The sequence below is a fragment of the Ammodytes marinus genome (assembly GCF_949987685.1).
Source record: "Ammodytes marinus genome assembly, chromosome: 16".
NCBI lineage: Eukaryota > Metazoa > Chordata > Actinopteri > Uranoscopiformes > Ammodytidae > Ammodytes > Ammodytes marinus.
In genome coordinates this window covers 8,555,117-8,582,211 of record NC_137220.1, presented here as the reverse complement: position 1 = coordinate 8,582,211, position 27,095 = coordinate 8,555,117, and the positions used below count along the sequence as shown (strand labels likewise).

Genomic DNA, 27,095 nt, shown 5'->3' with positions numbered 1-27,095 from the left:
TGGCACAATTTCTTCTTTCTTTCTTCTCTTTTTCAATATGACATTTATTTTAACGATAGGTGCTAACACTGTCACATACTTTTGACCGGATTTGAAAGTGGTTCCAGTACTAGTGAAAGTGATTTTCACAAGGTTTATCAGGAAACATCTGAATTATTCACCATATCTGGAATCATCAATACTTATTGGCTACACAAGTACAATACACATGGAACTGCTCCTCCTCATGAACCCAAATACAGTATTGTACCAACATTTGGTGGACAGCTGTGAGGATTGATTAGGTTATGATTGATAAATAAGAATGATTTACAACAACCCAACCAGCTTGTAGCATTGTAAGAGCTGAAATAGTTTTTTTTAATTTTCACTTGTTTGACTGTTCATTTCTGCTTGGTGCTTAGTGTATACGTTTGTATTGAATTACACCTTCTCTATCGGCGTACCAGAGCTGAACCTGTATCTCTTTTCTCCAATGGCACCTTACTGTAATTACAGAAAGAGGAGAGAGATCCAGGAGAGCTTCCAATTCAATCCACCATGGTACATCTTTACTGCGTTTAGCAGGGTGTGTGATGTCCGGACATCAGGGTCATAAAACTGAATCACCTGTGGTTGCAGCCCGGAAAGATTCTGCTTTGCAAAACGGTACCTAATTGGATTAGGGATTCTAGCGATGAATCAATGAAAGATCAAAATGCAATTAAAGATCCAAACTAATGAGCGAGGTTCTCTGAAAAGTTAAGTGGGGTAAAATCACCTCCTCTCTTGCTAACCCGTTATTCCATCTCCACACCCTGGTACAATTATTTTTGAATTTTAAACACGGGAAATGGAGTGCAAGGTAATGTTTATTCACGAAGGAATAAACGTTCAAAGCACTGTTCAGAGTCGCTTCTGTGTCACCTCACGGAGCAGGGAGTTGAGAAAAAAAGTTTGTTTATTGTGAATTGAGGAGAGTGGTGTTCCAAGTGTGTCTGAGGGGCACAGCTAACGAGGAAGTTGATGAATGATGCTACAGTGGAAGAAACCGAGAATTAGCAGCAGACGCATAAAAAAAAAAGAGTTGGACCATATGTGAGCCTTGCTGTCACTAGACAAAAGTAACTCAAATTGAATTAAAGAGGAGTATATCAACACCAGCTGCACACACAGATGAATATATTTTCATCAAAACAAACCTTCTTTCTGGAGGATCTGTGTTTGCTTCTTAATCATTGAGTTGCTGTCTCTATCTCTTGTTGCCTATGATGCTCATCCCCTGTGCACTCTATTAAACCAGTTCCATTGCTGCCATATCTGCCACAATCAGTTCAAGTGCATGTGAGAATACTACATGCATATGGCCACTTTAAGCAAATCACGCTCCCGGAGACGGTCTGTGGTCTATTCTCCCTTTTTGTTTTCTTCTCTGCATTAATGCCTGCTGCTCCCGTTCCGAGATTTCTGTAGGTTAATGCATCCTCCACACACATAGAAAAAAAAAATGTATTGGTTACTTATTATTCAGGCCAACTTTACTTTTAACGTTGGTTTCTTTTGTGTTCCCTATAGACCTGTAAAACTCTGCATTCAAGAAATATTCTGGCAAAGTCACCGCTGACCCCTACATCAATGAAATGTTTTACTGAAGAAGTGGCTGACAGTCTTTTCAAGGTAAACTAGTTGCAGTGTCTCCCGCGTACGGCCAAGCATGACAATGAGTGTGACTATTAAAAACTTTTAAAAACTTCTATTTGCGGTAAAAATAACTATCTTACAGACATCTCGTGTGCTGTGTTTCAGAGTTTACCGAGATTAGTATAGATATTTAGTATTACCTATCAACTATATTCTGCAATTTTTGGGAACTAAGTAAAAATTGTACTGCTAGTTATCCAATTGCACTGAATAATCTGCTCTACGGTGTGTGTGTGTGTGTGTGTGTGTGACGTGTGTGTGTGTGTGTGTGTGTGTGTGTTTGACTGAACAAACATCTTTTTGACTCTATAAACGGTCATACTTTTCATTAGTCACTGTCTTGCTGCCAACTGAGCAATCAGTCTCATCTCATGAGTAATTCTTGACTCACTTTTTTCATTCAGTTCAGTACAGTACACAGACTTGAGTCAGTGCACTTTGTTGTTTTTTTGCAAGCTGAGTGATCAAAGCATCACCATGACATTTTTTTACTGACTCATACTAAAAAGTTCCTTTGTAGCTATCCAAATTGCCATTTTACTTCTGAATAGTGATGACATATATCCAAATGCTGTGTGATATTTCCAATTATTTAGAATTATAATATTTTAAGCCTATAGGAGGCTATTGAAAACAGTTCCATTTAGATCAAATTAAAGGAACCTGTTTTCTGATTGAAACTCTACTTTGCTCTCAGTGCTGCTTGAGAAACACCCAGCTCAGACGAGCCTGAAGAATGTTGTACCTGACCAATGTTGCAGATACATCTCCACTATGTGTGAATCTTAGCTTTGAGAGATTTACACACTGTGTAGAACAGCTTCATGATGTTATGCCCCCTGAATCACAGCCTTCACTATTTTCAATCCACCATTTTCTGATCTTGAGCAAAGAAGATGAGTAAGTGCTGTTGGAAGGGGTTACGTACTGACAAGTATACCTTAATCGCTGATGATCTATCCTGATTCCTGACAGATACCGTAGTTCAATACTATACGTGGGGCCATCATTAATGATTTGATGGGTTTCGTCATGCCCCTGATCTTCATGGTTATTATCACTACACATGGCCCTAAAAAAATTGTCTACAAAAAAACTTCTGTTATTTTTCAGAACTACTTGGTAATAGCATTGTTTTTGTCCCCCCATTTCAACTCTGAACTGAATGTGTGAGCAAAATATCCAAAAAGTGAATTGACAATTTTGCTTAAGAAACTTGACCAATACTGTATCTTTCAAGCTGCTGCTGTTGGATGCCCAGTATTGTTGTTCACTGTATGGTGCTTAAATGTCAGCCACTCCTGTAGGAACTCATCAGGGCTCCCTTTGGCTTCACTTTACACTTCATCGATAGAAAGGTCATCCAGGATACAGTAAGTATGATCACCATGGATACGCAGGAAAATAAAGGTGAAAGATACCATTTAATTTGATGTATTCTGAAACTACCATAGCCTCTGCAGAGAAACCTTATGAATGAGTGGAACAAATTGACAGCACAGGCTGCCTGAAGAAGTGCCCCCTACAGCAGAGAATGCCAATGTGGCCTCAAATTCTTCTTCGGTAGCTCGATAATAAAAAGGTTGCAATGAAAGATTCCTATTTGGAGACTTTGATGTGAACAGTTTCCCACTGTATGCCTTGTGTTTGAACGTTTCCCTGCAGAAAGCACCTGAGAGAAGCTGTGCGACTAACACAATTAGATCAGATTGAAGCTTGATAAGCCACAGTCACTGTGAAGACCCATTCCTCTACTTAAATCTAAATGCTTTCAGAATTCCTTTTAAATTTTTTCTCTTTTTTTTTGCTTGTCGACTTCTTCCCACCTCCAACAGCTTCTTTTCACTGAGTGTTCAGCTTTTACTTTATATTCACCTTTGGAAAATACAGTTTAAGTTCTGGCTGGTGCACTTACATTCAATAATCTTTTGAGTATATGGAAGTATACTGTTTTATTACACACCACCCAAGCCTTGGCTTTGTTGATTAAAAGAAGTGGATGGAATGTTCTCAAAGATATAGTTTAATGCAGCCCCAGGATCTCTAAGTGTGGTAGATATGGCCTTTTCAGTAGTCACACGCTTTCACCTGATTATATTTGATGAATTTTGCCATGGTAGTAAAAGCCACTCAGTGTCAATAAGATGGGGACAATGTATTCCAGAATTTTATTATTTTGAAAATGTGGCATTTTTCTCATTTGAGGATTTGAAATGTCATGCTGAAGAAACAGCTTCAATTATATTCACATATAAACACATCATTTTATACCTACAGGTACCCGTCATTCAAGAAGAAATAAAATAACAAGTAATAATCATGATTTATATTCATTTATATTGTTTATTTTATTTTAAAAGATCCATTTTGTGAGTACACACCTCCCACCTCCCCGCTCTGTTTTAAATGAATGTGACAATGAAATACCAAGTCATAAATGGTAAAGATTGATATTTATTTCTCATCACAAATAAAAAGAACCATGCTTACTCATCACAGAAAGAAAAAAAAGCGCAGCGCTCAGTCCTGGTATCTTTACCGACATTGCTGTCGGAGTGTTTTTTGAGAATGTGAATAATAGCACTCTATGAAGATTGAAATTCTTTAAAAAAATCCAAGCCTATGCCCATACACTGAACCCCCCACCCCACACCTCCCACAACCTGTACCCACCTCCACCCTGTTCCTTTGTCGCTCACCGAACAATGATCACAGCTTTATTTGAGTGGGGAAGTACCCTCAGTCTCCAGAAGTCTTAATAACCTGGAAGAGTGTGACATTGTAAAGCACCTGGTGTCCATTGTTCCAGGTGTACAAGACCCTCTCCCTGGGGTTGTAGTCCATCATGGAGATGTGGGAGTATTGATTGTGAAATGGGATGTCTGTGTACTCATAGCTGGATGTATTGGTATAGTAGGCAAAGTAGATTTTAGCACCCGCCAGGTGGGAGTTGGTGACGTAAAGTGTACCGCAGATCATAAAAGACTCTCCAGCACTGCGCTTGGGAAAGCCTGTGTCCCAAGTCTGTAGCACTTCCAGACTTTGAGGCTCCAGGCGACTGATGACAATGTTACCGGCATTGGGGATGGTGGTGTAAACGGCCCACAGGCCATTCTCATCCGCCATGAGGTCGATGTCAGAGGAGCCACCCCAGGAGTAGGGAAAGGTGTTGTTATAGCCGGCTCCACTCAGGCTGCGCTGCACCAGCACACTTCGAGAACGAAAGTGGTATTTGATGATGATGTTGCTCTGGTACTTGTTGTAGTACAGCGAGCCGTTGAAGACCACATGGCCAGTGCCTGCCCAGGGGTGAGGCAGCAAGTGCTGCACAAAGTTCTGGCCCTTCATGAAATCATTCATTGTGCGGTATTCCAGGACACGCCGACCCTTGAAGTACCCATCCATGGACCACACCTGGGAAGAGAAGAAAAATGAATGTCAAAAGAAAGGAAGAGGGTAAGAACTAAAGGAACCGATGATCTAGAGGTTAAAGAAGAACATCGTTGTGCAATACCTAGACACACCTCTTGGCAAGAGTGCTGTGGGATTATGGCTGGTGGTCCTGCCCTGAGCAAACTAAGCTTCTGGTGTGCATGTGGTGAATCTCTACTTGTTTGAGTATGAGTGTACTACTCCATGCATTTGTGCACAATTGAATGTGTATGCAGAACTATTGATCTCTCCTGAATGTGGGAGTGAAGACGTTGCCTGCGCTTCGCAGTCAACCACTGTTTGTGCTCCCTGCCCTTTCCAGTCCACATTCACAGAAAATCAATCCATTTAGCAGCTCTATCTTCTTTCCTCAAGCACTCTCATCGGATCTCATCACTGACATGGCCCCTCTCTGGCTGCTTCTCCCATCTCATTCCCTCAGTGCTTCTGCCGAGGCACAGTTCAGCTTTTAATTGATTCAATTAAACTGCAGTTGGCTTTGATATTTATTTTGCCCTTAACATATCACGGAGAGCCCTGCTAAGATGTAGCTCTCATTCTTCTGATGAGCCACCCATCGTTTTTCACCTCTTTCTCTCTTTTCCTGCCCTGGCCTCCTTCCCAGGTGTAGAGAAGGCACTTTTCTTCAATAACAATTCCAGTGGGGAGAGAGGAAAGGTTTGGGTGGAGCCGGGGGTGGTAAAGCTACTGCAGATGAATTATGGAGAAGGAGAGATTATGGAGCATTAAGCATTGTTTTCTCCTCGTCCTGCTAAATGACTCCCTGCAGCTGAGCAGGAAACAGAAGCTGAGCCAGGCTAAAGCTTTAGCACCTTCACACTTTTTCTCAAGTGAGTTTTTTTATTTCATGATTGGTGCAAGTGTTGTTGTGATATTGTTGATGTATCTTGTTATTCCTACAATCAGTGATTGTCCTAAAGAGTCTAATGCGGTTTCAGCAAGTCAGATGATTTAGTACAAAGAGCAGGGCCTTCAATCACTGTAACTGACCATTTCTGTTGGCAACATCTATTAGCCTGTTTGATTTAGGGCTGGGATGAAAAAGGCAATCGTCATCTCTTCTCTAAAAATGCATCAGTTTCATTCTCCCCTACAGAGGGCTTAATAACCCACTCTTCCTATTCTCCAGCACCACCACTTCTCCATTTACCAGGCCACACAGTTCAGATTCATTTTTTCTTCCCTTGTCTTTCCCCCTTCTTCTCACCATGTGTCTGCCCAAGCAAAACCAAATGTCATCTCTAATCAGCTGAAGCCATTACTATATCATCTGGGCCCAGAGCATCTCGGCATACTCCTGGTAATTACCGAGGTGATTTAGAAAACTTTAGCCCAAACTACTCGTTCATTTCTCCACTGATGATGAAGTGATTAATCAGCAGGACTTGCAGTGACAGCGGAAGGCAGGGAGGAGGGAAAGGGATGCAATCCATCAATGACTCAGCTTTGCATCCCCATTTCTGTCTCTGTCTCTCTTCTTTCAGAGAGATCTACACCAGCAAAACAGTCAATCAGTCAATGAAATATCATGGTAGCATTGCTGTGAGGGAGATCATTTCCTTTTAGCAGCTCATTGCAGATGTTTGTTGAAATATGGAGGTAGATGGAGGAGGAGGAGGATTAAGGGGCTTTAGTTTAAAAGTGAGTATTGAAACAGAAGGACTTACTCTGTTGTCTGAGCTGGGGATCATGGTATCTGTCATCCAGGACCCAAACCTTGACCCTGATGCACGTACTGTGATGGGATTACTGACCCCAGTCAACTTCCCACAACCTGGAGGTCAAAGAAGTGAAAGGGATAAGACGGCATTCATGTACAGGTATATAGATTTGCACACACTGTAGATACTGTGATGGAAAAAGACTCCCACACGGAAAGACATATATTTTTATGCCAGGGAACTCTAGTTATAGTGCTCATATGAAACATGGTCAAATAAGTTCTTTCCATTTCTGCACACTTTTAGAAATACATGTATTATAAGTGTTTTCGCTGTTTGCAGATGACACCCACACAAGTGTGTTAAAAACTGACATAGGTGAGGTATTGATGGATATTCAAATTGGCAATTTTACTGTTGGTTAAGTGGGTGTACTTGTATCCCAGTCAGAATAGGTCTTGGACAAGGCTTGGACTTAGATAGAGTTGAATCAGAATCACTTGAATCTTAAACTGAAGCTTAGTTACTGGATAAACTAAGTGCATTCCACTTCTGTAAATTCCTTAGTTTGTATTTGTTGGATTTTGTAAAAACATCAACAAGATTTCAAGAAAAGACATTACACAAGATCAATCATTCAATCAGGGTTTCTAGGGCAATGTTCTGCTATTTTTGCAGATGATTCGGGCGGAGTCGAAAAGTTGATAATGTACAACAGAGTTTTGACCATTAATGATTTTCATTTTATCATTAATTTCTTTCTGCACCACAGTCTGATCACTAAGTATTGTGCTACAATATCAGGTCATATCAAATAAAACATTAAATGATTACCCACTCAACCACCCAACAACATTTGCATGGAACTTATACCTAGTTTCTGCATGCAGGAGTGGAGCCTGGTCTCCAGCAGCAGGACTCTCTGGCGCAGCTCTTCATAGTCATAGGCCCCCATCTCTTCTTGGATGGTCATCAGCACCAAGGACAGATTCCTCACCTCCTCCCGAAGGCGAAGGATCATCTTGGCATCCGCCTTGTATTGCTCCAGCACTGGCAGCAAGGGGAGCAGCTGGGTGACCTTGTCTTTCAACTCCTAAGATGGTCATTGCAGAAAAAGACACATGGACTAGCAACGGGCTTGGAGAAGATTAAACCCTGGGATAAATAATGGACAGGGGATGCGTTTGATCATAGTAGTAAGTACAGGGGATTGTCTGCAGAGGAACTAGCCCTTCAATCTTCAGCTGTCTCTTGACCCCCTTCTGGCTCATAGATCAGCTCAAAATGTAGCTTGGTGCTATTTCATCTCTTCCCTCAAGGCCTGGAATCATTTGTGATGCTGGTTTGTTTGTTGACGAAGCTGGTTTGGTTGATCACATTTTCACCTACAGTTAGGAGCACGGTACTGCTTGGTCTGTGACTCATCCTGTGTTTAGAATTGAAAAGGACAATGTGTCCTTAGGTAGGAATGCAGAAAGCAGCAGGGGAGCCGGGCAGCCTGCTTGGAAGGCAGAAAGCTCAACAGAGAAATAGGTGTATCAATAAAGTGTGGCCACCACAGGAGGGGCTGTTTCCTCCTTGTTAAGGTTTTATCGTAAATCTGGTGATGGAGCAGCTCTCAGCCCCGTGGCGCCACATCATAAATCTCATTTTCCCCTTTTCAAGCTGCGAAAACTCAGTCTCGTTAATCTCCCACGCTTTGCCATTGGCAACTTTGAGCTGCACGCATTCATCAGCTAACCTGCTCTGGTCAAATCCTGCTTTTTTAAAATGCTTTTCCCCCTCTTTATTGGTTTGCGGATACATATTCCCATAAATCCTGGGGATACAATGCTCACTATTCTGCAATGTTTAGCCATCTGAGGGCTTTCCTGATAAATTGACTCATTTCATAAACATCTTCATTATCTCCATTGGACCTGCTTCCATAAAACACACTGCAAGCAAAACACGGCCACTCATGCTTTACCCTGTGCTGAGGCAGGGTCCCAGCGGTAAATCACACTCATCAAACATTTATCAAGTCATCTTTTAATCAAACAAACACAATCACAAAAACTATTTTATGGTCCATCTAATATCTGTAATCCTGTGCGACATTTGGAGAAAGCCTGGGCGAAACAGCCCCCAGACAGGAAGACAAAAAGTCCCACTGAAAATGGAAGCAGCCCTAGCTTGTAGAGATAAGGTAGAGTGAATGTGAAAATATGTGCCGGCTTTCTAAGAGCAGACACCAGACTGTTAAGTATGAATAGTAGAAAGAGAGTCCGAGAGGGGAAAGGATGTAAAGAGGGGAATACAGAAAAAAACACTCTTCTTCGTCCAGGAGTTTAATAATTTAGGAGCATGTGAATTTGCTCAAATTTCCTCTGCGCATGACTCAGTGACTGAGAGACTTAGATAGTTTTAGAATTGATTTTGTGTTCCTATGCTAGCCCGGCAGTCTACCGAGAGTCATACAAAATGTTATTGTCTGTGAAAAGCAAACAAGATTGCAATGTAATCTTGCAAAGTTTGTGTGCGCACTGAGAGAGCAGTGCCACATCTAATGGTATCTGCATTCACTTGTCAATTATACACACACACACACACACATGCACGCACACACGCACACAAACACACACAGCGCTGTACAAGAGGTGACAGACAGCCAATTACCTGAAAGCCCTTTGGATTGAGACTGCGGGGATTTTCTGTGGCCACCTTCAGCTTTCCATCCACCACTTTCATTAGGCTCTCTGTGTTTCTTACATACTGTAGATCTCTGTATGTCCGCAGGTCCAACACCTCCATTGACTGGCTGATGTTCTGAACCTGTGACATACACACACAAACATACAAACGCACACCACCAAACAAGAATTGCTTTAGTTAATATGAACAGTCTTTTGTGTTAAACTTAAAGAAATATTTGGGGATTGTTTTTACATGAGCATATAAATTCCTCTTGACTTTCAGCTTCAGCTTGTGAATGGAGCTGACCTGATCAGTTGATTATTGAAAGTATTTTCAGGACCGATTTATCGTTTCAGTCAATGCTTGGTAAAACAAAATAAAATGGTTACAATTATGAAATTGACCATTTTCCTTTTTCCACAGACAGTAGGAGTAATAGTTGATTTGACCAAAAAAGACATCACAGTGAAGATGAACATATTTGTAAGCCTGTTTTCTACAGTTCTGTTATAATGAGAAACAACGGCATACATTCCCTACAGTGTATATCACACTTCATGGATAAACAAAGGAGAACCTGATGCTTGGCAGTCTATCATACTGTCATAGCTTGGAGTCTGACTGGAGCCCAGTTGGGTTTTGCTGGTCTGTTGAATTGAAAACGCTGAAATGCCCAGAGGTGCGGATGTCTCTGTCCCCCCTTCAACAAACTGCCAACCCCTCTAGGATGTCACCAAGACTGTCACCCAATGCATGCTGGGATGGCCTGCAGCTCACCAGGGATGAGCGTATATGTAACAATGAATTTCCCTGAAGGCAACCACTGCAGTTACTCAACAGTATATACAAGGCTTGCTTCCCCATCCAGGATACAGACCGCTAACATCCAATTGGACACTGATCCCTCTGGGGACTTCAAGATATACAGAATACACAGTATATACAGTATATACAGACACACATGTCTTTTCTAAAGCCTGGATGTAGAGATCAAGGTGTTAATTTACATCCAGCACCGAGGATAAGGAAAAAGATGTGTGAACAGTATGTGTAAACTTTTTTTTCCCCATATATGGTATCAAGCAGAACTCACTTGAATAGAATAAAAGATTAAACAAGCTGAAAGATGAGTGTAGTAGTTGCTCGACTAAATTAGAATTGCTTTCTTGCCTTACACATCACCACCAAGAAAGAAATGTATAATAATTATGATATAGGTGTATTGGTATCAGCAGATATCGGAGTCGGATTGTACTGAAAATAGTGGATCGGTGCATCTCTAACTATAATGCAAACAGCAAATCCCATGTAGAAGCAAACACTCTGTGAAGTAGGTGTATCTTTACTAGTTTCTCGGCTTGCTCATTCTTGGACAACCCACTCTGTTGCTGCATAACAAGCCTACTTCTTCAAACTCCCCCTCAACTTCTGCACGTTGCCCCAAACTAGCCAGAAATCATCTGAACATTGACAAATGCTACAGTGCAGTGGTGCATATAGCGGCCTCACGTGTACATATGTTATGTACAGCTACCCACTCAGACATGTACCACTGAAACTCTAAGCACACGCGCACACACACACACACACACACACACACACACACACACACACACACACACACACACACACACACACACACACACACACACACACACACACACACACACACACACGATATGTATTCAAATCTCTACTAACAAAAACAAAAATGGTTCCATCTCACAGGTCATAGTTTGGCATAAAGTCTGTTTCGCACCAAATGCCTGGCATGCCTACTCTTTGACAGCCCACTCGATTACTTTGTGTCCAGCCTACTGCTTTCCACACCCAATTTATCTCCCACATGCTTCATGAACTGGCCAGGGAATATTGGGTCAGAAAATATTTTCTTCTCCAATTAAAACGCATTTGACAGCAGCACAGATGGAATCGTGCAACTGTAAACTTCTTTCAACGGCCTGGACTCTGTAAACAAATGCTTGAGGGGCGCACGCACGCACACATGCACACACACACACACACATACACACACACACACACACACACACACACACACACACACACACACACACACACACACACACACACACACACACACACACACACACACACACACACACACACACACACACACACACACAGGCATTTCACACTTTCTTCTGGCCAGACCACTCCCCACCCTCACACTCTCCAGAATCCAATCAGTCCAAGGTGTGTCTGCCTCAGGTCCAGTGTAATGACTAACTCTGTACCAAAATACCAAAGTGTGTTTGTGGGCATTTGTGTGCCTGACTGTGCCATTCTATCTCTGGTCTCAGAAAGTCGGCCAGAGAGGTCAAAGGGGCATACTGTTCAAAAGCTTGCGCCGTGAGCATTTTTTTTCACACCACCCACCGTCCTTCAGGTTCATCCCTGCTTTGGATGGCACATTGTCTTCCGTTACAGAAAAGCTGAATAGAGGGTTCTGCAATAGGCTACTTTACATTCTTTGAACAGAGGGTGCTTTTGACATTGTTGTAACCTTGGCTCTTCTGTGTCAGGGAGAGACTTTGCTGAAATGGTCCTCTCAAATTAATCTGCCACATGCTCTGGGTTCAAATGAGGATGTCTTGGTGTGCAAAGGTACGTGCACATACTTATACACAGACTCACACACACCAAGTCTCTCAAGTTGTGGCTTTCACTTCTTGTGTGCAGCTTTAATAGCGCTGACCCCCGGGTGTCCTCATTAGGATGGACTGTGAACTGTATTTGATTGAAGCGCTTTGCTCTGATAACTACTGTCTTACGAGCAGATACAGAGAGTGAACACGATAACATAAACAACCAAACATCATATATAGTAGATTCAGTTCTTATTGAGAACGCCTCAGATGGGGATGATTTGACTCTGTGGTCAACCACTTTGAGTTGAAATGTACACCTCTCTGGCATTGACTTGACACGAATAACATATTACATGCTTTAAAATGAGTATTTATGCATATTTTCTTTTTATTAGTTTTCCCTGAGATATATGCACATTTTTCAGGGAGAAGCCGGTAAATTTATCCTGATTTGTATTTAATGATGCACTTGCAATGTTGACAGCTCAGAAAAAATTCTCCAGTGGTGGAAAGTGAAAGGAAAAACGAGCAGAAAATACCAATGAGCACCTGATCACATCGCTCAAAATAAGATAAAAGTGACTTTGTGCTGCAAACGGTATCCTTAAAAATGTAATATTCATGCAAGTTTTTTAGATAAGTATTGTATTGTTTTTTAGAGACAGAATAAACCCCAATATATTTTGAGAAATTTGACATTGGATTGAAATGTGACTCTATTTACCTGAGAATTAAGTTACACTCGGTTACACTTACATGCACACGGACCAATTCAGGTAACACAAGCACATGCTGTACTGTTTATACTGTATAGTACTCTATAGGCATGAGTTGTGCATTAAATCTGCATTTAATCGACAAACTATGAACTGTATGAACAACATTAACAATAAGGCAACATTTCCGTCATTGAAATAAATATAGCATAGTTTGCTCTGTATTTCAGTTCTGCGTAGATAGAAAACATACAGCAACCGTATTTTCTACATATGTTCATACATTACGGCTATATTACAGTTATTTTTAGATGCATACGTATCATATGCACATATCTATGTGAACAAAATGACTCCAGCTTTATCAAGTTTGTTTTTCAGAATGTGCCTTCTCTTTTGGAATGGGCTTCTTTCAAGGTGTGTGTGTGCATATGTGTTGTGTGTGCATAGATTTGGTTTGTGGGAATGTAAGCTTGAAACAGTATCAGACAGAGATTGTCAGGGGAGAAGGCAAACTTAAATGAGAATGAATGCAATAAGTGAATTCAGGCGTCTCATTGATCTATCAGGGCCTTGGAGCCTATACTCCGCATCTCAATTTGCCATTCTTCTCACACCAAAGACCACGTGAAAGTCTGCCCCTCCTGTCTTACTAGCTCTCTTCCTCTTCTCTGCTTCCATTATTTCACTCACTCTGTGTCCACGCTCTCATTCAAACATTCACTCATTTTGAGTGTCTACAAAAAAACAACTATGTTGTGAATGAGCCGTCAAGCTAGTGAAAGCTATTAAACATTATTATTATTACTCAGGTTTTTATTATTCAATTTGAGAAAGGCAATGGAATCAGAATGGAAAGATGCTGATGTACTGTCTGCAAACCACCAATCGATGCAGTTGCAGATCTGGAGTCAGCTGTGGATCACGTGAGAGCGAGGTCCTCTCTGGCCTGTACTCTCACAACGACTCTGTGTGTGTGTAGTGTTTATGTGTTTTTGTGTGTGTGTGTGTGTCACGCACGCACTAGCCAAGAGCAGGAAATTACATTTGCATACAATACACTGCCCTGCAGGTCAAGAGTTAAACACAGATCATGTATTGTGCTTGCTTTTGTTCCCGAATGCTTGAGGGTTTTGTGTGAACATGTTTCTGTGTGTCTTTAAATGAAACTGATTTGCTTGCTAGACTTAGAGAAACACAGAATGAGCACATGTTCTGAGTAAACATATTTAGCGCGCACACCATTTACTGGGTAACTATGCAAACAAAGCAATTGCCATCTTCACTGATTCGTAAAAACGTATTATCTAATGGATTTATATTCATAATAGAAACATAAGGCTAAGGATCAGTACATCTAATTTCATGGGTAAGTTGAGGACATTTCTCTCATTAAGACCAATCCCTCCTCCATTCATCTTAAGCATCTCTGTTGCTCAAAAAAGAATAGTTTTAACCAACTTGGCAACCATCGCCTGACTGGCGTCATGATCATCTGCAGGACTGGGGTTGAGGCAGACGTGAATCTGTTATTTTCAACAGCCTGTATCTGTCAGACATAGCGCCAGACATGAGTGCAGATCAGTTTGGCAGTTGGTGCTTTGTGTGGGTAACAGTGTCTCAAAGTGTGTGTGTGTGTGTGTTATTGACAGTTGTCACCTTCTCCATGAGTTGGCGAAGCTGCCTGCTGCGTGGGTCGCGGTTACACATGTTCTGGGCCGGTGCGACCACAGTACAGATACACTTCCCATCTGCGTCCTGTGCCGAGCTGTAGATCTGCCAGCCCTCCTCTGGGCTTGGGTACAAAGCCTGCAGAAAAACATAGAGACATATACAGTATCTTAGACTAAGGTTATAAATGGGTTGCTTCTGTCTGCTGTTGTATACGTAGCTATACCGAGCAGCAGGGGGTTTCAAAATGTACCAGGGCAGACATGATGCTCCATTCTGCCACCATGTATCAAGAGCTATCTGAAAAGTGTTCCAGCCCGCATAACACATAAACTAATACATTTATCTTATACTTGATAGTGCTGTAGACAGTGTTTTGGAAGGAGAAACAGAATATTTTAATACATTCCATATCGTGATTAGTTGTGCCCATTCTGTCACCACAAGTTAGCTGCAGTCATATTTCCTCCATGGCGGTTCCCCTTTCCCTCTGGCAGACCTGTCAAAAGTGACTCTTCCCTGAAGGCAATTAATAGCAATTGATCCCTCAAATACTCCAAATCACTTGCAGTGTAATTTTGGTATGAATTGTAGATCAACGGAGAGAGAGAGGGAGCAAGGCCCGGGCTTTAAAGAGGTGACAGAGAGAAGCTATAGGCCTAAGGAGTAAGAGATAAGATACAAATATGACATTGATGAAAAATACTCCAATCAAATGGGTATAAAAAAAAACCAATGGAAGGACAGATAATGGAGTAAGATCCTGATGAACGATGAAGAAAAGCAGAGACGGCAGGAGGAACATTAGGTTTTTTAAAGTAAATAGGAAGGAGAAGGGATCAGGGCCAGGTTTGTGTGAAAGCAGAGCGTCTAATAAGTTTGGACACAAGAGAGGAAATGGAGCTGTTTGGGATCGATAATGCAGGCTGTTACCATTGGAGGAGGGGGCCAGGCCGGAAGGATGGAAGTCTCTCTCTCTCTCTCTCTCTTTCTCTCTCTCTAATCCAATCAAAAGTAGTGCTGTGCGCTAGCAGGCACGCCACACGCACATGTATACACACACTGTTTACTCAAAGGCCTGGCCTATAGGACGATCTGTTCATTCACACGACATGTACATACACTCACAGCAGCGTTCGCAGGAAAATGTAATGAGAAAAGGAGCAGCCATTTTAGTGATGAAATTAAAGAGCCATCCCCATAAGTGGAAGGAAAAAAGGGCTGGGAAATAAAGTCTCGTGTCTGGGCTCTCCTAGCGTTCCTTTGAGCGATGTTGTGCTGTGTGCTCTCTCGTCTTCTTGGGTCGGGGGATCAGATTAAAACGTCTCGGTGGGAGAGGGGGGGGGGGGGGGACCTGTGTGATTGGAGTGTAAAGTAGCAACCACCCTGCGAGCCAATGTGCTCACTGTCACATCTTGTCACTCCTGCCAATCCCTTGGCACTCCAAACCCCCCTCCCCTCCCCAACACCCCTCTCCCTTTCCTCTAGTGCTCTCACTGCCTCTCCCTTCTCCTCTTCCTCCCTCACACACTCTCAGAACGAGTGAATTTAAAATCTGACTTACTTCAAACCAATCTTGGCAGATGGTCTACAGCTACGTGAGCTACACTTAAATATGCCATAGTGTGTCAACCATTTTTTGCATCTGTTTAATTATATTCAAGGTATATTGAGACTCAAACAATGTCAAAATGAGAACATCTTAAATGAATTGAAAAAAAAAGAACATGATTAATATTCTGTTTTTATTTTCTATTCTGTATAATGCAACATATGAGTAATATTTCAGTTTGACTTCCTGTCTACTGTGTGCAGATGAATGACTATTGGCTCTCTGGCTAAATATATCATTCCATTATTCTATAATATTGATGCATATTTGTGAGTCGATGCGCAGCCAGTCCCTGCAGTGACGGCACAGATTTCCTTCAGTCAGCACCTTTTGTTGTTCTCTCTCTCTCTCTTCCCTCTTTGAGGCAATCCCACATCAGTAGACTGTGAGGTGGAGAGAGCATGGAGCTCTACAGAGGCTACAGTCGGAGTTAAGAGACAACAACAGAGGCACTCTCTCTCCACAGCAGAACCTCCACCCATTCCTTTCAACAGCATCTCGCTCTCTGTTTCATTCTACCATTGCCTTGGGGGGGAGATGTTCTTTTTTTCTCTGGCTGTTTCTCCGACTGTATCTCACTCACTGTCATGACTTCTGATTCACAGTAGCGTGTGTGTGTGTGTGTGTGTGTGTGTGTGTGTGTGTGTGTTAATGCTCATGGGTTTCTGTAAACATCCCAGTGTTTATATCTGTATATCTTCTGATTTACATGCAAGAACAGAACATACAGTATGTGTATGCTTGTACATACAGTATAACATGTAATCCAACTGATTTGAATAATGCATTTATATTGACAGGCATTTTTTTAATGCTGCATTTGCACTACTGATCCACCCCCAAGAGAGTTTGTTTGTTTGTTGATTTGTAAATCCCTGCATTTATAATGCGTCATCATTACTGCAGGACCGGATATGCATATGCAATGGACTGCTAGCATTCTGTGGATGTGTGTGTAAGATAGTGGATTGAGAGGGCCGCAGCATGGCACACAGGCTTCTCATTACAGTTGATATCCTAAGGTGTTAACAGATGGAGGTTTGTTTACCTCAAACAACAGAATCTACATAAGTTGCTCACTGTGAGGGTATGTGCAGGGTCATTCCTTAAAAAAATTAGCCCTCGTCCATCCATGTGGTAGGCTGTCTGCCTTCCTACCACGCCAGATACTCACTTTTTTGGTTCAGAAAGATTATTTCGAATGGATGCAGAAGTGCACATCAATATTTCATGCTGCCATCAGCCTGAAAGCGTGCCACAGTTAGTGTCGCAACCGACTTTTTCTTTTCTTCTTTTTTTACAATTTGTAACATGGTGGGCAGTAAAAAAAGCAACATGTTCAAAATTCTTCAAACGAGTAATATTGGTGGTGTGTCTACTCCATTATCATAATACTTTCTTCATTATCATTCATTCGTTTGAACATGTTTAAACTCCTGCTGTGTGCCCCACGTGCGCTTTCCCCAAGTCAAGGACTGTTCACACACTGAAACCAATCCTCTCCCCTCTTCATTAATGTTTCATAAATGCTGGGCTGGAATTAAGAGCTTATTTGAACCAGTTCCAATTTCATTACCGCCCACCTATCCATTCTGCGCTATAACCTCCCCATTCCCGTCACAGTGGCAGTTCAGAGAGCGGGACGTAAATGCGTTTTGTCCTTTATATTAGGCTTTGTGCCTGAGCCGTTGCTAAGAGCTCCATACATCAGCACTGATACCAAACTGATCACTCAGAGCGCCACTAGAAAACTTGAATATGTTTCCCCGAACGTTGGCTTATTTATGTACATATGATTGAGTCTCCTCACTGCAGCGATGAGTGGGTCATTGACATTGGTTCATTTAAAATGCTCACACCATGCAGAGTATCAGATATCATATCACAGTAGGAACAACACCTTCCTCTATAGCTAATGTAATTCAGAATTACTTTCAGGGTGTGTGTGGAGGAGTGAAACGAATAAATACCTCTGCAGTTCAGGCCTCAGAATGTTAACGTTTGAGTAATGATGATAACATAACCTGTGCTATCAGTGACAGCTAGCTGGGAGCACTTCGGGTCTGGGTAGATAAGAATTTTCCCCCAAGACACAGGCGGTGGTTTCAGGAGAAAGAGGACGTGCTCGGTTCACTGTCCCAGAATTTCACCCATTAGATGTGTGAGGGATGGAATAGAATATGTAAGTGCCAGATTTGAAGCTGTCACAGCCGTGGCTGCTATGCAAAAGTCCATTAAGGAAAGAAGAAAAGCAGCAATAAAAACAACAGGAAACTACAGAGGGCAAGGGAGAAGAGAATTCAATTGGCCTTGCTTCGCCAGAGTTAAAATGACTCTTTAAGATTCCTGGATGGTCCCTTTTGCACCACCCCAGGGTTTCCTTTTATTCCCATGACATCACATCTTGACAGCCTGGGCCTATGAAGTCAAGTGCACAATGCACTGCTGGCTAGTCTACTATAACCACACAGCTTCCTAAACGGATCAAAGTGGGAGTAACTGATACACTGATGAGTAGAAAAAGGGAAGAGTTGTGGTTTGAGAAGGGGCTGACTGGAAAGAGAGAAACGGCTCTCATTTCCTCAAGCTTGGTTTAAATGCTGCCCAGAGTTACAATACTAAATGACAACTTGGGTTGAATCCATGCTGAGAGGGTGTAAGAGGAGAAGAGATGAGAAGTAATGGGCCATTACTAAGCTAAAAATGTGTAACCAAATCATGCTATTTCCAACATTTCTTATCGGTCTCCTCCTGTACACTGCAGACAAAAGAGATCAGACTTGGTTCAGTAATATGAGTCCGTGTGGTTTAGACTAGAGGCAACCAGTATGTAAAACTAACAATCCAACTTGTGCCATTATTACCTAAGCTCTTCTTCATAGTACAAAGAATTCCGGAGCCATTCTTGTGGCGTTAACGATTAACCACATTTAAAAGGGATTATCCAATTTAGACACTGGAGCCGGTGGTATCGGTGTCGACAGTTCTGGCATGATAGACTTCCTCTGTGGTTTCATTAGAGCGACCCCGGAGCTGGGTGTAGCTGTAAAGCCTGCGCTAAATGAGATCATAAATCCATAGCTCCACTACTTTATGAGCATGACGGGGAGTCTATTATAACTTCCATAAGCAGCAGGCAGGCAGGAAGTGGCGAACCAACACACAGACGCTGGCACAAGTCTTGAGTCAATGGGATGGATAGAGAGAGCTGACCCGCTACACTGTGAACTGAGCTTACCATCAGATATGAACTGCAACACCCCCGAGGACATACACAGTGCAAGAGACAGGAGAACTGAGATAAGTGAGGACGTATGGAGAGAAACAAAAAAGAAGCGTTTTGAGAAACGTAGTGGGGCATCCAGGTGAGATAGTCTGAGAGGCAAAGAGGTATATTACCGATGTAATCTCTCTTTCCCCCCCGCGCTTCCAGCCCTCATTGCCAACTTTGCTTATCCAAATTCTACAGCCCTCACTTTATTTTCCCTCTCAACTCTCTTCTTATCATTCTTTGCAGGAGGAAGTTTTTACGCGCCAGGCATTAACTTCTGTCAATGCTGTTCCCCCCCTGGGCAAAGTAGAAAAACAGCTGCCTTTTGCTTCACACAACTTTGTATTCTTGTCTGTTGCGATGGCCAAACAATCGGATCCCATTTTTCAAAATGTGCTGGGTATTGCTGTTATTGAACCAAACAACAACAAATAAACATGCAAATACACAACTCCCCATGCTCTTCAAATGAACAATAAGTCAATCCCCAAAGCACATGCCAGCTGTCGGTCTTTTGAAATGAAACTCATTAAAGACTCCCTCCCAGTCCAAGTGCCTGGTTTTCTTCCTGCACCCAAGGAAAAGCGATTACCACATTCAGTGCAGCATGGTTGCCAGTCAATAATATGACTCATAAACTCATCATGCCCCCGCCCCCTCCCTTTACCTCCCTGCCTGCTGCCTCTCACTGTCTCCCACTCACTACCTGCCTCCCCTCCTGTGCTGTCCTGCTCACTTTCCATCTGCGCCTCACTCGTTCCACTCCGGATCACTCTTGAGTGACAGTGGGGCTGGGGGGCTCAGTCGGAGTGACATTAAATGACACTCCCAATAGGGGCAGCTACTACTTAAAAACGTTTTTGGATCAGGCTGCTAGCGCAATGCCAGGTGCTCTAGTAGTGAAATGCATTTGGCATCGACTCTGCTGTAAGACGGCTAAGAGATAGCTCTATCGTGACTAGTGCTAAATAGAGGAGGGGGTGACAAGAGTGGCAGGCAGGGTCGCTAGTGTGAGCAAACATATCACAAACTGTTAGAACACAGTCATTGCTTCGTTGGAGGAAAATATGGATTGCTCTGTGTGAATTGTGAAATTATCAAATTGTTGTGAAAGGGCACACATCAATGATTCAGTCTCAAAATGATTATGAATCATATCAAAAGCCTGATTAAAACCCTGGGATCAATAACACTTTGTACACATGTAGGCTATCACAAAATGAATCAATGTATCAAACCAATTTAAAAGGATATTACAACACTGGCTATCACTAATCAGAGAGATTGTGGCCCTGCACATGGCTTCCCATTGACCATGCACTTAAAGCAGTAGAGGACCCCTGTCAGGGTCTCGACTCATATCAATTTTTGGTGGAAGGCAGTACAATAAACATAAAAACCAAAGTGCTCAAATAAAAATCTGCAGCCCTGTTTAATCTTTAATCCATAGCCAAGCATTGATCTTTACAATCTAGCTTTATTGTATTGCACAGTGGATGTGATAAAGTTTACAGTCTCACACTCAGACGCTGGGTGACCCCCAATCACATTGTGAAGCCCTGCTCTTTGGATGCTGCCATTTGTTGTTACACGCTGCCTTTTGATGCTGGAAAAATATTTTCTTCACTCTTCTGCCTCACAGCTTTCTTATTTTAGATATCAAAGGGAGAGTCATCACACACACACACACACACACACGCACACACACACGCACACACACACACACGCACACACACACACACACACACACACACACACACACACACACACACACACACACACACACAAATGTTCTGTCTTTCCATGCTGTATATATCATGGGTACACACATCTACAGTATGTGGAAGTATATAATTTATTTATGCCCATCATTTACACTCATTTTAACAGATACATTATATATATATATATATATATATATATAAAAGAACCATATTGTATCATTACTCCTTGATCTAAGGATTGTGTCAAATCAACTTGCAACCCACACTGAGAGAATCGCACAGTGGGACAGTTAATGCTTTAGTAATTTATGTCCTATTGTTGTAAAGCAGACATTAATATTCCTAACAGACTTTCTACTTTGACTTTGCCTCGTATATTACACAAGAACTCCTTTATTGTTCCAGTATTCTTTGGATTACATATATTTATATATATTCAACTTGTTTGCAAGTATGGTGTCTGTTTCTACTTTTATGTTTATGACACAGCTTAATTTATCATTGTCAACCTTTCTAGGCTGAACCTACTAAGCACTAAATTACCCCATACGCATTACAGCTTGATGGCTCAGAATTAAATGCAGATAAAATAAAACAACTGTTGCCGGTTCGTATGTTGAAAAACAAATCCAGCAGTGCAGTGCCGTGGCGGGGACTGTTCTACCTCTATTAAGCCTGTTTTTCAAGATGTCAAGTTTTCCCTTTTGACTTTGATTTCAGCTTTGAATATCTTGTTAAAAGAGCGTACCGACTTGTTTATTCCGCCTACTGAAATCTGACACAGCCTATCACCCTGTCATACTGAGAGAATTATTCACACATTATTGTAATGCCCTACTTAGACTAGTTACCTGTGTGACACTGTAAAATGTGTTTCACTGGAATTATCAGCAATTATGTTAGAACTCAGCTACCCACTAAAAGCTTCAAATAAGCTCCCCATGTTCTGTACCTGTGCTGAATCACTTATTACTTAAAATAAAATCAATTCAAGATTGATATTATTTAAAAAAAAAATACAACTGAGTCATTACATGGTCAACAATTTATAAAGAGCTTATTACAGGACTTTTAAACCATATGTGTCTTGACATCCCCCTTCAATCATCCAGGGGCTTTTAGCTGTCCCATTAGGTAGACTACAGGGGACAGAACCATTGTATACTTTAAAGCTGCTAATGCTGCTTAATGTGTCAATGGATCCATACATCCAGCTGACCAAAAACTTAATAACTAACTGCAACATGAATGCCTTAATAACTTTGAGTGTGCAGAGCACTTTGTAAAGGTCTATAGCTTCTCTTGGCTTGACCATTCTGTATAGACACCAGTTCCATGTGAGTGTGAGCTTTCCAGTGTCTCATTAGGGAACATGCTTTTGCACTATCCAGATGTGCACAAGCATCCAGGCGGTGTTGTGCCTAGTGCCATGGCGGAAAAAGGCCCATATAAACTCAGTCAGCTGTGTCTTCTTCGGATCAGCTGGTTAGAAGACGGGCGTAGAAAGCAAGTGAAGCAGACTTTGAAAATAGCTCTGAGGCTGGGAGAATATGTGACGCAGCTTGCATGGGTGCCAGGGTGGCAAGCAGTGCAATGCAATGGCCACTGGCACATTAGCACCACACAATGTCACAAGACAGTAGCTGGATTGTATTTGATTAGAGCTCTAAACATTGTGTGAGTCATGACTTCCTCTTATGACCATCACAGGGAAGTGTCTCATCGATAGCGTAGGGACTTTTGAGGCAAGGTTTTACATTAAAGATTTATTTGCCGCCATTGTTTATGAGGGGAGATTATTCCTGTCTCAAAGCGAAGACATTTCCCATCACAACAGACCTTTTAGCTGTAATAATTCCTGGCACTATCAAACCGGCTCATCAGTTTTGATGAAACTTTGATGAAATGAAACTTCTAGGAGCTTTTTATCCCTCTGTTGGTTGGTGAATGACGGTTGCCTTAATGGGAAAATATCCACTCCAGAACTGCTCCATTGTGTCCACTCTTTTGAAATGTAAATGATAAGGCTTCCAGTGTTGAGTTTTGATTAGAGCGATTTTACTGAAAAAATAAAAATCTTTTATTCCCCTGGACCCTGAGCTGGATAAGCAGGCATTGAAATGGATGGCTTATCTGGACCGATAGTCCTCAGGGAAAGGTGGGTGTTCAATAGGATTATAAGAGTTTAGCGCTGTAAATAATTCAAACCTTCCTAATGCTCTGACGTTGTTACAGAGATTAGATTATGATTTGGCTTTTGATGTTGTAGACAAACGGCAAAATCCCTCAGCTTTCAGCACGCTGCTTGACGTATCACAAAGGTAACACTGTGTTAAGCTAAGCTGCAATTTTTCTCCCCTTGAGAAGACATTTTCAACCCGACAGCTCACTGCAACATTTAGAAGACACTCGCCGACAAGATTGGTGTTGTAACAAACCGTAATAAATTATAAAACTTCTCTCTTCAAACAGATGGACACTCACCCCTGAGACAAGGATGCTGCCAAAACATACTCCGAGTACATGTTTTAAATATACATGCACACACTCGCATACATACACATATACAGACGGTCACAGATCACTTGGTGAAGCATCATTTCAGTCAATCATTTCAACAGACCCAGAGATGTCCTCATTGGTAAAAGGTTCCAAAATAACTTGTCTATACGAATAGAGGCAAAGTCATTTTTGAACCACTGATGAGCCTGAAAATGTCAAATTCCTCGTCTGTTTTCTCTCATTGTCTGTCATCTTTCTTACCTCACATTTGCACACCAAGAAAGACAGACGGACAGAACTTTCAGATTTCATTGTTTGCAATAAACGGAAGAAAAGTTTCCATGTAGACAAAATTGAAATGTAAAATCTCAACAAAAACTTCATTTTAACTGCTTTTTTGTACTGAGAAAATATCTGTATGACCTGCCTACATTGGGCCAGAGCGTTTCACTCGAGGTGGGGGGGATTGAGAGGAATCAGAGACAATCGGAGCAAGAGAGAAATAAGACATACTCAACACTGTAGGATTGTCTCTCTCTACCACCACACCTCGTCTGTCCCATCACCTCTGAATGTGAGCAGTGCCTGGAGGTGACTGACAGATGGGATTAGCCTGAGCATCACTCAACAACAGTCCTCTTCCTCCCGTCATCCCGACAAAAACATATGATTTACCACGGCCGTCCACACTGCACCCTGCGCCCCTCTCCATCACTCACGCTGTCACAAGCCCATGCACAGTTCAGCATCATTATACCTAATGTGACTCGTACACCAATATGTGCATCGCTCACGTTCGGTTTAAACATTGCTCTCTCATGCGTGTCAACGTCCATCATCTCTCTCTAATTAATACAACGTATAGCCCTCGAGACAGACTCACAGTCCCACTAACATCTGTATGCCCTTAAACATATGAACACACTCTTAACTCACTTGCTCCTCAGCTGGGTTACTCTCTTTTAACTGTCATTATTTCTTTCTCTCTTACATTCACAAAAAAAGAGCACAAACAAACAAAAACAGAGCATGCACAATAGCAACAAAAAAACAGCAAAAGGAAGTCATACGCACGCTGACAATCCTCTCGGAGGTGCCCCCTCTGGAGACGGTGGTCCCGTTGAGTCCCACCAGAGAGGGCAGAGTCTGAGACATCCAGTTGGTCACCATGGCCATGGTGCTGAGCACCGCCCCGATCTTTAGCATGGGCACACTCATGTCTGCTTCCTGTGGGGGCCCCCGGGCACAAACGGCCCTACAGCCAGCCCTACCCTTTACCCTGCCCTGCCCTACCCTACCCTGCCCTAGACCCTCGGCTCCAGTCAAACCCGCTCTGCTCCAGACAGGGAAGCAGCCAGTCAACACAGCAGCGCCTCCCAGAGCTGGTCCAGCACAGTGACCAGACCCACACAGCACTGGCTCAGTCAGAGGGACAGCCGGTCAGAGAAGAGCAGCTCACATCCAACAGCATCACGCTGGAATCTTCCCCCTCAGAGTGACTGCCTCAGCGTTACCCCCTCCTTCCCTCTCTCTCTCTCTCTTTCCCTCACATTCCCTCTCTCTCACCCTCCCTCCCCTTGTCTCTCGCTCTCTTGTTCCCCCTTCCCTTCTCTTTCTCAAGATGCAGGGGCTGCGTATTGGCTGACTCTCTGTCTCATCCCCTCCCAATAAACCCCCTTCTCTACCCTTGCCAGCCCTGTTTTGCATGTATCCATTATTTTCCTTTCCTCTCTCTTCCTCTGACATTTGGCTGTTCTTTCATGACTCACATCTTGTTTGTGAGTGAGCGCCGACATTTCTGAGGCGTGGAGATCAGAGCGAGAGAGAGAGAGACAGAGAGACAAAGAGAGTGAGAGAAAGAGAGAATGAGAAGAGAAGCGAGAGAAGAGAGACTGATTTCAGCTGGCTGATATGTGCTGTCTGTTATGTGACATGCGTGTGCCCAGGGCACGCGAGGCAGAGTAGACTGTCCTGCAGCCTCATCACACTGTCTGTGCTGACGGAGGAGTGAGGGTATGGAGAGGTGGATAGATTTTAAGGTTGACCAGTAGCTTATTTGGGGAGACACAGGGCAGGTGATTCAGCAGGATATTGATGTGGGAGATCAAGGTGCTCCTGTCTGCTTTAATGACAGCTCACCTGTCATTCTGCTTCATGACATGTGAGGCTGTAACTTACACTTTTTCACAGTATCTCACCAACTGTACTCAGCCTGAGGCATATGAATGTCATCATATTCTGTTACAATGTCTTCTTGACAGTCACAGTGTGTACAATGTTGCTGATGCTCTAAAAGTAGTGCTTGAGTGCAAATTTGGATAAAGATTGAACTGACATAAACCATTAAATTGGTTATAGCAAGGGTATTGCATTTCAATTGTCAAGCATTACATATTTGTTGTAATGCCATAATCCTTTAATGGCTTTAGCTTTCAGCGCATTCACAGAAGGAAAGCCAGTGTCGGATATCGTACCAATTGCTTCGCTGCCTTTTTCATGTCTTTTCAATTCAGGGGACTGTGCCTCAGGCCTGATCTGATCTTATTTCAGCTCTTATTTGAGGTTAGTTTTCGGATGTGGGGGCCATACATTTAGTTTCACCTGTGCACGAATGGGCCATAATGAAATCAGGAATGCTGCAGAATGTGTATTGGAGGGTGTCTCAAATTTCTCCTTGAAGCTCAAAGCCCCTCTCCTCAGAAAAAATTAAATAAAAATCCAGAAAGGTATAGCTGGTAGTGTCATTTCACACCCCTAAACAAGCATGCATAATGATGACAGAAAGGCCTACTCAGAAAAAACGTCCAGGTCATCTCCATTTCTTGCCTTCCTTCCTGGTCCACTGACTTATTCATCCTGTCAGTCACGGATGGGTTGCCCCCTCCCCACCCAGTCCTACCGGGGTGATTGATATGGGCTCCTCTGCCCGGGCTGTGTGTGATATGAGAAGAGACAGCTTTCTGAGCCCCATCCGAGAATATGTCAGCCCTCCTCAGCTCACCTGCTGGCTCCCACAAATCATTCTCGCCATTTCTGGAGCAAGACTGTCCCCGTGTGGTAACCAGTGGAATTGCACCGCTAGACAGCAATGGAGCAGACGGCGCAATGTTGAACTTGGCAACAGCTACTTGTCACTTTAAAAGGAATGTGTCAAGCAGATGTAAGGGGGCATGTGGCAGCGCTGTTTAGAGTCACACTGGTCCATGTCTCACAGAGATTTCAGTGAGGCAGGCAAAAAAAAAAGGAGCTTCTATCCAAAAGAGGACACACACACACACACACACACACACACACACACACACACACACACACACACACACACACACACACACACACACACACACACACACACACACACACACACACACACAGCCAGGGGCAATGCTGGAAATAGACTGGCGCCAAGTGAATATGTCACAAATATTATCTAATTGGAAATGTCAAATGCGATTCACCATGTATCTCAATAGCTGTTCGTTGAAAATACTTTCAGTCTACAGATAAACAATAAAACCTAATC

At 42.6% G+C, this 27,095-nt stretch overlaps 1 protein-coding gene across 2 annotated transcripts in view; it reads right to left on the bottom strand.

Moving 5' to 3' along the window:
- Positions 1 to 4,029: 4,029 nt before the first annotated feature.
- The window catches only part of olfm2a (olfactomedin 2a), a 41,840-nt gene continuing 18,774 nt past the window's right edge, over positions 4,030 to 27,095 (bottom strand). The window contains exons 1-6 of one of the 2 annotated variants that reach the window (XM_080043768.1): positions 24,650 to 24,823; positions 14,455 to 14,604; positions 9,453 to 9,608; positions 7,668 to 7,887; positions 6,801 to 6,907; positions 4,030 to 5,094 (exon numbers count right to left, since the gene is read on the bottom strand). In XM_080043768.1, coding sequence (XP_079899894.1) covers positions 4,420 to 5,094; positions 6,801 to 6,907; positions 7,668 to 7,887; positions 9,453 to 9,608; positions 14,455 to 14,604; positions 24,650 to 24,793 — 1,452 coding nt within the window. In that variant the 5' untranslated portion in view covers positions 24,794 to 24,823 and the 3' untranslated portion in view covers positions 4,030 to 4,419. Of the gene's footprint in view, positions 5,095 to 6,800; positions 6,908 to 7,667; positions 7,888 to 9,452; positions 9,609 to 14,454; positions 14,605 to 24,649; positions 24,824 to 27,095 lie in introns of those variants that run through there. The other variant, XM_080043769.1, reaches the window with a different exon arrangement.